We start from the raw sequence: 13901 nt of genomic DNA on the forward strand, positions 1-13901 counted from the left end.
CCTCCATGGTTTGTAGCAGCATGGACGATTTGTACATTGGATTTTTGTCACGTAGATGAAATCTCTCTCTCTCTCTCTCTCCATCCAACAAACACACAGCATGTGTGAGTGAACACAATAAACACGCGGGTATAATCTTTGAAAATGTATGTTAGTGAAATTCGCAAAAATAGAGGAGCATCCACCTGCAAGGTAGCCGTAGACCAGGGAAGCGGAGGTGAAGGTAGTGATGCGGCAGTAGTCGGTAGTGTTGAAGTTGGAGTAAATCATGGAGACAGAAGGATCACTGTTGATAACAGGATATTTCGGCTCCTCATACTTGATGATCCCCATTGCCAAATGCGCCCTCTCTCTCTCTCTCTCTCGTGTGTGTGTGTGCTGTGTGTGCTAATAAAAAGAGGAAAATGGTACAGTGGTAGATTGGTTATGCAAGCTCCCCCTTGAATACCAGTCTTGAGTTCAACTCTCCTTCATTAATTAGATCTTTAAGGTCACTTGGGATAGTTCAGTACTACGCTTAAATTCTCTCCTTCTTCTTCTTCTATTCTCTCTCTCCTAAGACAATCAAGGCCAAGATGAGCAAACAAATGTACATTATGAAATTGCCATCACATTGAGACGAGAGGTACGACAGCTTTGCAAGTAGAACATACGAATCTAGACTTCTTTTGTTTTAACATCATGAGATGGATTAGGTTAATCAGAGTTGGGATACAAAATTAGTGTTTTGGTGCTTTCCAGGGGATGGGGAAGGGGAGGGGGAGGTTGAGGGGCCAAGGCCCCCTTTAGATGGTTGCTCATTTTGGGAGCAGTTTGTATGTCCATGAGTGATCAGACCAAAAGCAAAATCGTGTGGCAGTCATGAAATGAGATTTTGAGTTTCTCACCCAAGTATGGTCAAGGATTGAATTGTACATAGTAATTGTTTGTTGAATCGTTTGGATGTAGCTATTTCCATGGAGCAAGGCACACAATCCATGTAATGCTTGCTCATGTGATCGACATGAACGTTTCTCCAATGACAATGTTGATGATGTTGGTATCAATGGCTTGAATCAAGTTTTGCAAATGTAGAAGGAGTGATTGTATGGGTGTCTTGGGCGATTTTTAAACGTTTACAAGATGGATCATGTTGTTGTTGGTCAAGGGGCCTTGCGAGCTATGGATTGTGCGTGTATTGGTAGGTTGTATTGTTAGTTGTGTTCTAGAGACTGTGTTGAGTTGATTTCTTCCAACTTGGAACTCTTTTGTAATGGCCAATATGGGTGTCCAATGTAGCTCGATGTGGTTATTAAGCAGATGTTAAGTTTGAGCTCTTTATTTTTGCCCTATTGTTTTGTCAAAGAAAGTTATCCATGCCACATAGAATGTCCATTGTTATCTATTGTTTTGAGAATGTCGTATGCCCCATTTTCTAAACCATCCAAAATGTCGATATTTCGAGAGCATATTTCAACTATCATCCCTGGCTTTAACTCAAGAACCGCAATCAGCCATGCAATTAATTGTGGGTTGTTTGGAATGTGAAGATTTTTTGAGCATGTCTTGTGTGGTTTGTTACGTGCTTTGATGACACATGCACTTGTATGGAGCTTGTCAACAAACCTTTTGGTTATGTTGATTATTCAATGTGTTAGTGGAAAAAAGTTGGGGAGTTGTCACGATGTCGAAGTGTTTATTTGTGTGTCTTCTGTTGATGAGTAACAAATCATCTGCAATCTACTTTTACAACTCTGATTCGATTCCGGTCTCTATGAATGCTTTGTTTGATTGACGCATCGATGTCATGAGCTCACAACACTTTATGTGGGCGTTCCAAAATGAAGGTGCAAAGATATCCAATGTGTTGTCAGAGTCGTTGAATATCCACCGGTCGCACACAGGGCTTACTTGACACAGATCACCACAAAAAATTACGTTGAGGCCACCAAATGGTTGAGTGTGATTATGCTTGATAGCTTGAAGCCGTGTGTCAATAATATGAAGCAATCTATTCCCTATCAAAGAGGCTTCCTCGAAGACAACTAGCTTGAGATTTATATACATCTGTGGCAAATTGCTCAGTGTTCCATTTGAGACGAATGTTCTCATTGATCATCAATGGAAGGTATAAAACAGAGTGAATGGTTGTGCCACCAAAATTATAGGTTTCTTTGCCGGTGTAAGCCATAAGCAATGTTGTTGAAGCTCAATGTTACTTGCAATCAATGTGTTGTAGTGTCGAGCCAAGCTTTGCACTAGAGCATGTAGCGTAAATGTCTTCCCAGTGCCAGCACTACCTATCAAAAAAAGGTGGATAGGATTGTCTGGTTTCAATATTTTCCTCGTACTGATGTCATCATATAGTTGTCTTTGTTCATTGTTTAAGATCATTACAAGCAAGTCATACTCTTTATTTCGGATGCCAAGAAGTCTTAATGATATTGCAATATTTGTGGTGTGCACTCTAGTTGTTGGCAAGTCAAGGTTGAGTTCATAATTGAATGTTTCTTGATGATCCTCTCTTGAGGAAAAATTAGACAAGAATTGTTGCTTACTATTTGTCAAGAGCTCAAGTTTTTTGTGTATTTTTTCTTATTTACACTAATTGTGCCAATGTTTGACTCAAACTTATCTCTCCATGTTGACATGGATGTATCGAATTCAGTCTCATTACATGTGAAAAGGAGAAAGAGCAAGCAAAGTTCATGGAAATGTCTCCCAGCATCCATTTGCATTGAAGCTTGCATACATGATAACACGAGGTTTATTCTGCCTACATTGTGCACCACGTGAGTAGCCAAATTGACTTGTGAATTCAACCAAGCATAGGTGTGTCAGATTGGCTGGTCTTTTAGTGTATTTAGTAACAAGACCATCAAAGAAAATCTATGTATCATAAGAATCAAGTGTGTCTAGAGTGGCTTGCCTTTTTAACAGCAATGTTCTTTGCAACTGGAAGTCTGCATTTATGTCTTGGCTAACGTTGTGTAATGGCAAAGATAGTGAAATATATGTTGTTTGTTGTGCCATGATTTCCTAGCTATTAATCAAAGCACTTTCAATTTTTTGAGGCACTCCAATGTTGGAAGATTGTGTTTTTTTAAAGCTATTAAGGACACTTTTAATTGTTTTGCTTGTTGTGGAATCATGCTTTGTCATGTAGGATGTGCAGTCCATGAGCATTGAAAATAAATTGAATGTCAATATTGCCATGCCATAAGGTGCCCAATGATTTATTGAGATTATTTGTGTAAATGTCCTTTAAAAGTGTTGGTTCTATTAGTGTTGATGAAAGCACATCAAAATATGATTTCGTCCAAAATTAATAAGTGAAACCATTCATCAAAGCTTATTTTTGTCTCATGGCCCATTCTTGCAAGTGTTTCGTCAATCTGTTTTTTGTTTCCAAGAAGTGTATTCTTTCTTGACTCGCTCATCTCAATTGGGTGTAGTATGATAGTTTGTCTAATAGGTGGACGAAGAAAGCCAAAACAACAAGATTTTCTGTGTTTCTGGCATGTCTTTCAATGTGAATGGGTTTGAACATTTTTTAGTTCATCTGGAGACCTATCTTTGTTAGTGGAGATGTATCTCTATCAACAAAGGTGATGACATCTTGATCTTTAGACACGCCAAACTGTGGTGCATTCTTGACCTAGAACAAGCAATGGTCATGTTGGCTACATCTATGTTGGAATTCCATCATGAAGAAGTAGTCAATAACTTGACCAAGTATTCCAGGGTTGCGCTTAAGCTCGTTCTTCAAAGCTTTGAACTTGTGAACATAATAGCGAATAGTCGTGACAAATATAGATCTCACCAATTAGTCGTGACGCAATAATGAAGAGGTTTCCACCTTTGCTCTGCATAGGATATGGTGATGAATAAGGTGGGTTTCCCTACTTGTCAAATCATCGCAAAAACATTGTGTTTAAGCTAAGCCTTGTAATGACATCATGTGATAGCCAAGTTGTGATTGGAGCATTTGGTCAATATTAGTGCTCTCTTGGACATCACTTGCATGCAGCTATCTCCCTTGCAATTTGCCTTTTTGAAGACGAACCCATATGGAGCTCAAGACTTTTCCAATGATAATATTCATAACCTTGACGAAAAGATTTTCAATGTCCAATGCAAAGCGTATGTCTTTGTTTTTAAGCTCCTAGTGAGCAACTTTTTGAAATTTAGCCTTTGCAAGAGAAACATAACTTCTTATGTTGCCAAAAAACAAACCTGGGAATGATAACTCTTCACACGCTTCATCATCAAACATGATAAGTGGGCTAAACCCTTCACATGGTGCAATACTATGTGTATGCACACTATGATCAACAACTTGTTGTGAAGAGTAGATTCCGTGCACAAGTGTATTAGATCCATTAATTGTGGCCTCTTCAGGCTCGTCTTCTCCTTCTCCTTGCAGCGCAACATCGGGCACTATTTGGAAAGTGGAAGCCCAAGATCCATTTTTGGAGACATTGTGATCAACATTTAGTGGAGTTTGATTCAAAGATGTCAAAGCCCGCAACACAATTATTGGACAAATTGCTCCACTAAGATATGCATGGTTGAACTCTAGTTTTTGTTTCACCTCAACAAGGATGCTTGCATGATCATCAGCGAACCATGGTAAAATCTTTTGAACCCTATATAAATCTACCATAATATTGACAACACTTCCATGAAAATCATATCGGCCTTCATAGCTAAGCTCTCATATTTACAAAGAGATACAAGGCGTTTCTCAATTGGATTCAACGTTGTGACTGGGAATATCTTTATCAAATTGTAAGGAACCATGCATGCAAAAAAGTGGGGTTTGTTGGTTATGCAAGCTTTGATTGCAATACACACACATTCTTGTAATGTTGCTTGAGTTTAACAAAGCTTGACCTAAAATGCTTTCAAGCCTAGACATTTCCATGTTAGGAAATATGACGTAGCTAAGTAGATAATCGAGTAGATTCCTTAATGGAGAGAGATAATTTTCACACACGAGATTATAGAGTAGAGAGAGAGAGAGAGAGAGAGAGAGAGAGAGAGAGAGTACACACGATATACGTGGTTCACTCAATGTGGGGTACATCCACATGAAAGCAGCCACTTAATGGCTTTAGTACTTCAAACAAGAAGTAGGTTACAAAGGTATTATACCCTTAATAGAGCTCCCACCTTGCTTCACTCTCACCACCTCACACCCACCTTGTTGCATCAACTTCACACTGTGTAATGTGTGTAGAAATGGCATCCTTTTATAGGCCAAAAGGGTTGCCCTCTCTCATGAGAGGTAGCCATGTGTAAACGCCCTTGTGTAGATAAGTCCAAATCGGACCCTACAATCTCCCCATGTGTGGCCTCCCTTGAGAAGACAAGTCCTCCTTTGAAATCGACCACCGGCCATTGAATTTCGACCACCAGCCAAACGACCGGTCGTTTTTCGACCACTTTTCGCCCGTCGTCCGGCCATAATATTCCGGCGAAGCTCGAGACTGGACCATGAAAATTTTGTTTCTGGTGAGTGATTTTGTTTTTCGGTGAGTGATTTTTCTTCACACACGATGGCTTCTCCTCATAATGGGGGCCTTACAAATGTGTGTTTTTAATACAGAAAATTACAAGCGGTAAATCAGGCTCCATATTTAACAATCTCCCACTTGGAGACTAATCTCCAAACCAAACCTGTGACTGCTTTCCATCCTGGCTTCTTATCCTTGAATGCCAATTGAAGATGAGCAAAAGCACAACTTCTCCTTATTGACCACCTTTGTAAACATGTCTGTAGGATTTTCACTTGTATGCACCTTTCCTAGCTTTAGTTGTCCCTCTTCCAAAAGAGTGCGTATGAAGCTATGTCTCACCTCAATGTGCTTTGTCCTTGAATGAAAGACTGAGTTCTTCACAAGATGGATAGCGCTTTGGCTATCACTGTACAAGACACAATTGTCTTGTTTGAATCCAAGCTCTTTTAAGAATCTGTGAAGCCATAGAATTTCTTTGTTTGCCTCCGTCATTGCTACATACTCTGCTTCCGTGGTAGAAAGTGAGACCACTTTATGCAGCTTTGAAGCCCAGCTTACTGTTGTGCCTCCAACCGTGAAGACATAGCCAATAGTGCTCCTTCGAGTATGTTGTCACCTTCTTGATGTAATCCTCTTGAGATAGCTTTATTGTCTTCTTCGTCCTGTCCCTTGATATCTTCATACCAAGTATCCTCTTTGCAGCACCTAAAGATTTCATCGAAAAAGATTTAGACAGCTCCTCTTTTAAGTCTTTGATGTCCTACATGTTAGCATCTGCAATCAGCATGTCATCAACATACAACATTAGGATGATGAACTTCCCATCTCGCAAATTCTTCACGTAGACGCAGTGATCCGAGTTGCATCTTGTGAATCCATGATCCAACATCCATCGATCGAACTTCAAGTACCATTGTCTTGATGCTTGCTTTAAACCATACAAACTCTTCTTTAATCTGCAAACCATTTTTTCCGTACCTTTTACTTCATAACCCTTTGGTTGAAGCATGTAAATTTCCTCCTCTAAGTCACCATGAGGGAATGCCGTATTTATATCCATTTGCTCAAGATTTAGATCATGAGCAGCCACAACGCTTAAGACAAGCCTAATTCACTTCATTTGTACAATAGGAGAAAACATTTCATTGAAGTCAATACCTTTCTTTTGAGAAAACCCTTTTACCACAAGCCTAAACTTGTACCTTTTCTTCCCACCTTCTTCTTCCTTCAGCTTATATACCCATTTGTTCTAAAGTGTCGGCTTACCTTTAGGCAGCTCAACCAACTCCCATGTTTGGTTGCGATGTAATGAATCCATCTCCACTTGCATGCTCTTCATCCATTCTTCTTTGGATTAGTGTTGCATAGCTTCTTCGTATAATTTTGGCTCTCCAGAATCTGAGATCAAGAGATGGTTGAAGGAAGGAATGAACCTTTCTAGAGGTCTACTTGCTCTTGTAGATCTTTGGGGAATAGGTTGAAGCTCCTCATTTAGTTGACGTTGTTGCACATTGTCACGGTTTGCAGTCCTTGAGTCTTCACCGTTTGAGACCGTCTTCAAGCTCCATGTACTCATCACCTAATTCTTTTATTTGTTTTCTTTCCAAGTAATCTTTGTACATATTTTGTTCGTTAAAAATTACATCCATACTCCTAAAGATTTTACCATCTTCAGGATTCCATAGGCGATACCCAAAGTCGCCTTCTCCATAGCCAATGAAGAAACACTTTTTGGACTTTGCATCTAGCTTTGATCTTAGGCTTCTATCTATGTGCATGAAAGCCTCACACCCAAACACTTTGAGAAATGCATAATTCACCGGTTTACCTGTCCATGCCTCTTCTGGAACTCCCCCATCCAATGGCGTTGAGGGTGACCGGTTGATTAAGTACACATACGTACTTATAGCTTCCGCCCAAAGCTCAAGCGGTAGGCCTCCATGTAGCCACATGCTTTGTGCTCGCTCCATGATTGTCCTATTCCTCCTTTCTGAAATCCCATTTTGCTGAGGTGTCCTTGGGGTTGTCTTTTGCCTCTGAATGCCATTGCTAGCACAAAAGCTTTCAAAAGCTTGGCTGCAATATTCACCTCCATTGTTTGATCTGAGGCATTTAACCTTGGTACCTACTTCATTCTCCACAAAGGCTTTCCACCTTTGAAATATGAAAAACACATCAGATGTATTCTTCATGACATAAATCCATGTTTTCCTAGTCACATCGTCTATGAATGTTACATAATACAAGGACCCACCAAGTGATGGTGTACTTGCAGGACCCCAAACATCAGAATGAACCGACTCAAGTTTTTTAATTTTTCTTTATTTCCTAAAATTTGAAAATTTACCCTCTTTTGTTCACCATAAACACAATCTTCATAGAACTCTGTCCACTTCTTTCAAACCTGGTTGAAGCTTCTATGTATGAAGGATTTGCATTCCTTTGGCACTCATATGTCCAAGCCGATAGTGCCACACTACACTGTCAACTTTTGTAGCTATTGCACAAGTTGAAGATTGTGTGCTAATAGTTACAAGTTAAGTGTACCGACCTTTTCTCCTTTGGCAACCACCAAAGATCCCTTTGAGATTTTCCACCGTTTGCTTCCGAATGCAATGTTGTGACCTTCATCATCCAATTGTCATGTAGAGATCAAAATTTTGCGAAGGGAAGGAACATGTCTAATCTTTAAGCTTCCATTCATTTCCATTAGCAGTTTTGACACAACTGTACCTTTGCCGACAATTTCACAAGCTTCATCAACTCCCAAATATACATACCCAAAATTACCTTTGGTGTAATCTTGGAAATGTTGCTAGTATTGTGCCGCATGGAATGAAGCCTTGAAATCTACTATTTAGGAATTAGGCACATTTTCTAATGAGAGAATTAGAGCATCTTGCTCTACTTTACCTGCCACATTGGCCTCCGATGTTGGCCTGTTGTCTTGAGACACCGACTCCTTTTTCTTCTTAGAGAAACAATCCTTCTTGACATGGCCCTTTTTGTCGCAGTTCCACCATTCAAGAACTAACTTTGTGTGTGACTTGCTCCATCTTGAGCGATCACGACCCTTTTGGTTTTTGAACCTCTCCTTAGGCCTTCCTCTTGTTTCCACTGATAGTGCAGCACTTGATGATTCTCATGTGCTTCTCCTTCACATTTCCTCGCTTAGGAGAACACCCACAACATCATCAAACTTAAGAGTATTTGTGCCAGAGATAGAATTACTTATAGCCATCACAAGGCTATCCCAACTATCCGGTAGAGACGATAGTATAAGGAGAGCTCGCACTTCATCATCAAAATTTATTTAAACTGATCGAAGTTAACTTATGTTGGTGTTAAAGTCATTTAGGTGTTCTGTAATTGAACCATTCTCTGCTATCTTTAGATTGAACAAGCGCTTCATGAGAAACACCTTATTGGACGCCGATGGTTTCTCATAGAAATCATCAAGTGACTTCATCAAGTCCTCCGTGGTCTTCATCTCCAAAACATTGAGGGCCACCGTTTTGACGCCCAGCTTAACCGGATTGTTCCCAGTGCCTTTTGACCAAGGACAATCCATGCTTCATCTGCAATCGTTGTGGGCTTCTTTCCAAGACCGCCTATGGCAAATAGAGATGCTTTTGGTAGAGAGAGTCTTCAATCTGCATCTTCCAATGTTGGTAGTTTTTGTCATTGAACTTCTCGATCTTCAACTTCCATTCTTCTGTCATTACTCCCACTCAATTCAAGGAATCATTTCCTTGAGATAATTTAGCTACGAGCAAACCTTGCTCTGATACCAGTTGTTAGGAAATATGACATAGCTACGAGCAAACCTTGCTCTGGTACCAGTTGTTAGGGTTCCAACGAGCCTAAGGGGAAGGACAATGTCCAAAAGTCTCCTAAGGGCAACTCCAACAAAGCTAAAGAGAAGGGAGTTTACAAAGGTAAGAACAAACTCTCTCCTGAAGAGCTTGAGCGTTATCGCAAGGATAACCGGTGTTTCAAGTGCGGTGAACAAGGGCATGCGTACCACGCTTGTTGTGCGCTCCTTGCCGCACTGTCGAAGCAAGGGACTTGCCAATACACCGTGTGCGAGCCATAAAAGGCTCCAAGCACACAACAAGCCTAAACTAGCAAGCTCAAGAAAGCAAAGGGTGTGTCACTCACCGCTCTACGCTCGCCTTCGTGGTGGATTCCTTGCCGCGATGAAGAAGAAGCTGCAGTCGTGCCGCGCTCAACCGCTTCGCCGCCGTCGTGCCTTCGTAATGCTCGATCGCACACACACTCTCCCTCTCTCTCTCTCTCTCACACACACACACACAAGGAGGTGAAGAAGAAGGAGATGGAGATGGAGATGGAGCAAGAGCACTCTTCTATTGCACAAATGAGAGAATGAGTAAAAATTAGGTTTAGTTGGCTTTTATAGGAGCTCACCCCATTCACACTTGGGCGCCCATGCTTAGCCAACTAACCCTAGCATGTTCGTGTTAGAGTGCGCCTCTCATCGGCGATCACTCCTACCCTTTTCCTATTGGTCTGACAAGCCCGGTACCTGACTCTACCAAATACATAATACACGTCCGTCGTAGGTGATGGGGTGTCCGTGAGCCGTGAGGGTTAACATGCCCCCCTTCCTGATGTAGATTCCGTCCTCGGAAGCTATTGAGTTGAAGCTGGTTCGTCGAGGTGGAAGAGCATTTGAGATGAATGTCCTTAGCCTTCTTCAGTCACTGCAAAATCAAACAACATTGCCACAGTAATTGCATTCTCTTAAAAAGCATATGCAGTTTTAGGTAGACACATTGATTGGTAAAAGAATTTCAAACAATTTGTTAGCAATGAACATTAAATTGCAATGTAATCAAATGCATAAACAGATGTAAAGGTAAAAAATTAAACAAGTCCGGGGTCGCTAATTTGACGATCGAAAGGCACTAGAGATCGAATATTAATACCATGGGTAAGCTTCTTAATTTTCTGTGGTCAATTAAGTTGTTTAATCGCGAGAGCCAAGTATTCATGTTCGAGGGCTGACTAGAGGCTATATCTAGAAAACCTTGTAGTTAAGCTACCATAAAAGGAATTTCTCATGAAATCATCGCCTGACTGATTACTTTTTCTTTGACTCCCCAAAGTCTTTTCACATTGATTCAATTATGATGTGTGTGCTTATTTTGTATGCCTTGGGTTTTTTGCTTTTCAAGGAAAAGCGCCCACACTGGGAACCTCTAGGGCTCTAGTACCATAGGCGATACATGTGAGTGAAGTACCAAATCAAGCTGAGATTCCTCTTCCAGCGTAAGATTTTACATTGTGGCACTTTGATTTTTTGTTTGTTCATTTTCAACATTTTAGTTTTGTAACTTTGGGGGGTCATATAACACTGTTACATTCCCCAGGCTCATCACATTAGTAAACTCCCTTTATAATACTTAAGCTAAAGGTCAATAGGGTTAAGCCCACTAGAAAGCCCTAGTACATTTCATACAATGCTGCCTAAATCGGATTAAGAACCTAGAGAAACCATTGATTATTAGGAAGGCATTCCCCATGGTATTAAGAGAAGATTTCTAATACCTAGCTTGGTCAAACTAGCTTAGTCGGACTGCTTGATTTTTACACCTAAACAAGTGATTATGACAAAACATTACATTGAATTAAATGTTTGGTACTAAGCAAATGCGTTGAATATTATGCTACCAATCACAATCAAAGCAGACAAACATGGATGCAAAAAGATAAGGGCAATGCTAATGGACAAGAAACACCTGTTTGTGTTGATGGTCGCGCTTGATCTGAAGGTTCCATGAAGGTCCAAATCCTAACCACATCAACACGTTCCTGTACACACTATGAAACACAAACAATACCTCTAGGAGGCACATCAGTGGGAAAAGAGAACTTCGCTAATCTCTCAACTCTAAAACAGAAACACTCCTATCGTACTAATCTTACCTACCCTCCATCACTCAAGTGATGAGGATCGAAGGTGTTTTATGGCATAGGTTTCTGTTTCACTGTACCAGATGTGACATGTGTAGGTCTGAGTCAATGTTTTGACTTTTATTGTGCATACTCGTTTGCTAATTGCTCTTGCTCTTTTTTTTTTTTGTGTGAGTATAAAGCTTTATATGTACATTCCCTAAGATCGGAGATTGAGAGGTCAGGGAAAAAGGTTGAGAGGGAAACAAGTGAATGATGGATGTCCACAAACACTCCCCCCTTCCTTGGGTAGATCATACCGTTTGAAATGAGCTTGTCACCCTTTGAAACCAATTGTTCCAGTTGGTAATGGGTGAGGATTTTTGCCAGTAGTTTTCTATTACCCTAGGTGCCTCGTCAAGCTGCAAGGGTGGTAAGGTACTCTCCCAGGATCGAACTTCAAGTGGTTCATTAGGTGATTCTTGAACACTGGGAGGTGTGGATTCTTTGGTAGCTTCATGGAGGTCCACTACTATAGATGGAGGCTGTGTAGAATCTTTTACCTCTATGAATGTATTACATGAGGAGCTAGAAGCTTCATGGGACTCCCCCCTTCCTGAGCTAGGTGGAACAAATCGTTCTTTCTTTGGTACCCAAACTAGCTCGGGAGCGGGTGTGTAGCATTCTGTGATTTTTTTCTTTCCACGATCATTGATTCGTTTTGGAGCTACGGGATTGGGCTCACTTGGGTCAGGTGATAGGTAAGAGCACAATCTACGTTTTGGCACCCAGATTTGATCATTTCCTTGATAGTAGCCTTGGGCTTTCAATAGTCGTTTAGGGATCCATCGCAACATTTTCTTACTTTTCTTGGAGCGAGTGGTACGTTTCTTACAAGGCTTCTGTTTTTTAGCACTAGCTATGGTCACTAAAGAAGCTTTAGGGACCCACTTGTATGTTTTCTTCATTACATTAGGATGAGTCTTGTCGGAAGCGATATGCATTGCTTGTAGCATATTTAAGGGTATAGGCATTTCATCCCCCTCAGGTGTTACCCAGGTCGTCCCCCTATTTCCCCAAGTGTCTATGGTTGATGCTAGGTGGACCCAATCCACATTGTCCGACTCAGTCATACCCGGTAACACATCCATGTAAGGAGAATCTTGGCCAATGTCTGTATTCTTCTTACAAGTGTAACAATATTGTAGTGGGGCCGAGTGAACTGTGGTGTCAGAGCGATGATCAATAATGGTTTTACTCCCTAAGGGGTGTACCTTACCAGTCACCAAATCCACTCTAAGGACAGAGTCTTGGAATTGCAAAAAGACATGATTTTTAGACCAATCATGAACCATTTGTGCTTCCCTCATGAATGGTCGTCCTAAAATCATTTCATATGACATAAGGTGTTTAGAGAAATCCATTACAATGAACGTATGTCGTACCTTGTGTCCTAGAACTTTGATCTTAAGATCCTTGAGCATCCCCATAGGTTTGGCTATGGTACCATTTGCCATCTTTACCACAATGTTAGTAACACTGAGGCGGGGTTTTCCCATGGATTCCCAACAATCTTTTGTAACGATGCTAACTCCCGCACCACCATCAAGAATTCCCTTTATAGTTAATCCCTTGGTAGTGATGGGTAGGGTCGCATTAGACTCGTCGCCTTCAAAATACTGCCCTAATTCGTTAATGGATACCTCGATCACAGACTCGTGTCCATCTAAGTCAAGTGATTGCACATGATTTTCCTCATCAATCATAATCGAGTCAGGCCTATTTGGTTGCGCAAACTGCGGTAATCCCGTTCGTAGCTCTCCGTTAAGGAATGCTCGAAGTGCAAGGAATAACTCAGGATCTCCATACAGCTTTGCTATGATCGTGGTTCGGACCTCAGAAGACATGAAGTCCACTAGTTTGGCAACATTCATTGGCGTTTTGCAGGGTGTAGGTCCTTGACTAGGAACTGGTGAGGATGGAATCTCATATTCCTCAATGGGATCAGGTATTCCTTCGTTAAACATCCTTTCCAACAAGAAGGGTGTATGCTCACTTTCTGATGTCCCGTCCTCACTCCCTTCTTGGATGATACTAGATATGGCTAACGGTCTATGGTTCATGTGGGGTGGATGAACTTGCGTGGGAAACACTGTGTCATGAATTTTGACATGCATGGGTTCTGGTTCTAGTTTCCTTTGAGTCTCCTCCACTAAACCTCTTAGATGTTTCACCTGCTTAATCTCGTCTACTGGGTTTGGGTACGTCCCAATCTTCTTTTTACGATTCTTCCCTTTTTGCCCCTGCGGTTTATCTTGGGGGTCTTGGATTGGATTTGGAAACACTTGTGGTGTTTTCAGAGGCTCTTTATGGTTTTCTCTTATTCGGTTTCATTTGGTTCCATGTTACGGTTTTCTTTGTCGGTCTTTCTCTTTGTGGTATTGGTTCTAGTCTCCATTGTCTCGACTGAATCTGAATCATCCT

The 13901-nt window shown here is 41.0% G+C and overlaps 1 protein-coding gene across 1 annotated transcript in view; it reads right to left on the reverse strand.

Annotated features, from left to right (window-relative positions):
• The window catches only part of LOC147465474 (NADH-ubiquinone oxidoreductase), a 35308-nt gene extending 34904 nt beyond the window's left edge, over positions 1 to 404 (reverse strand). Inside the window, exon 1 of the mRNA XM_086520372.1 lies at positions 186 to 404. Coding sequence (XP_086376498.1) covers positions 186 to 333 — 148 coding nt within the window. The 5' untranslated portion in view covers positions 334 to 404. The remainder of the gene's footprint in view (positions 1 to 185) is intronic.
• Positions 405 to 13901: the final 13497 nt, after the last annotated feature.

This window comes from Adiantum capillus-veneris, chromosome 1 (genome assembly GCF_014529385.1).
Source record: "Adiantum capillus-veneris isolate H3 chromosome 1, ASM1452938v2, whole genome shotgun sequence".
In the NCBI taxonomy this organism is placed as follows: Eukaryota; Viridiplantae; Streptophyta; class Polypodiopsida; order Polypodiales; family Pteridaceae; genus Adiantum; species Adiantum capillus-veneris.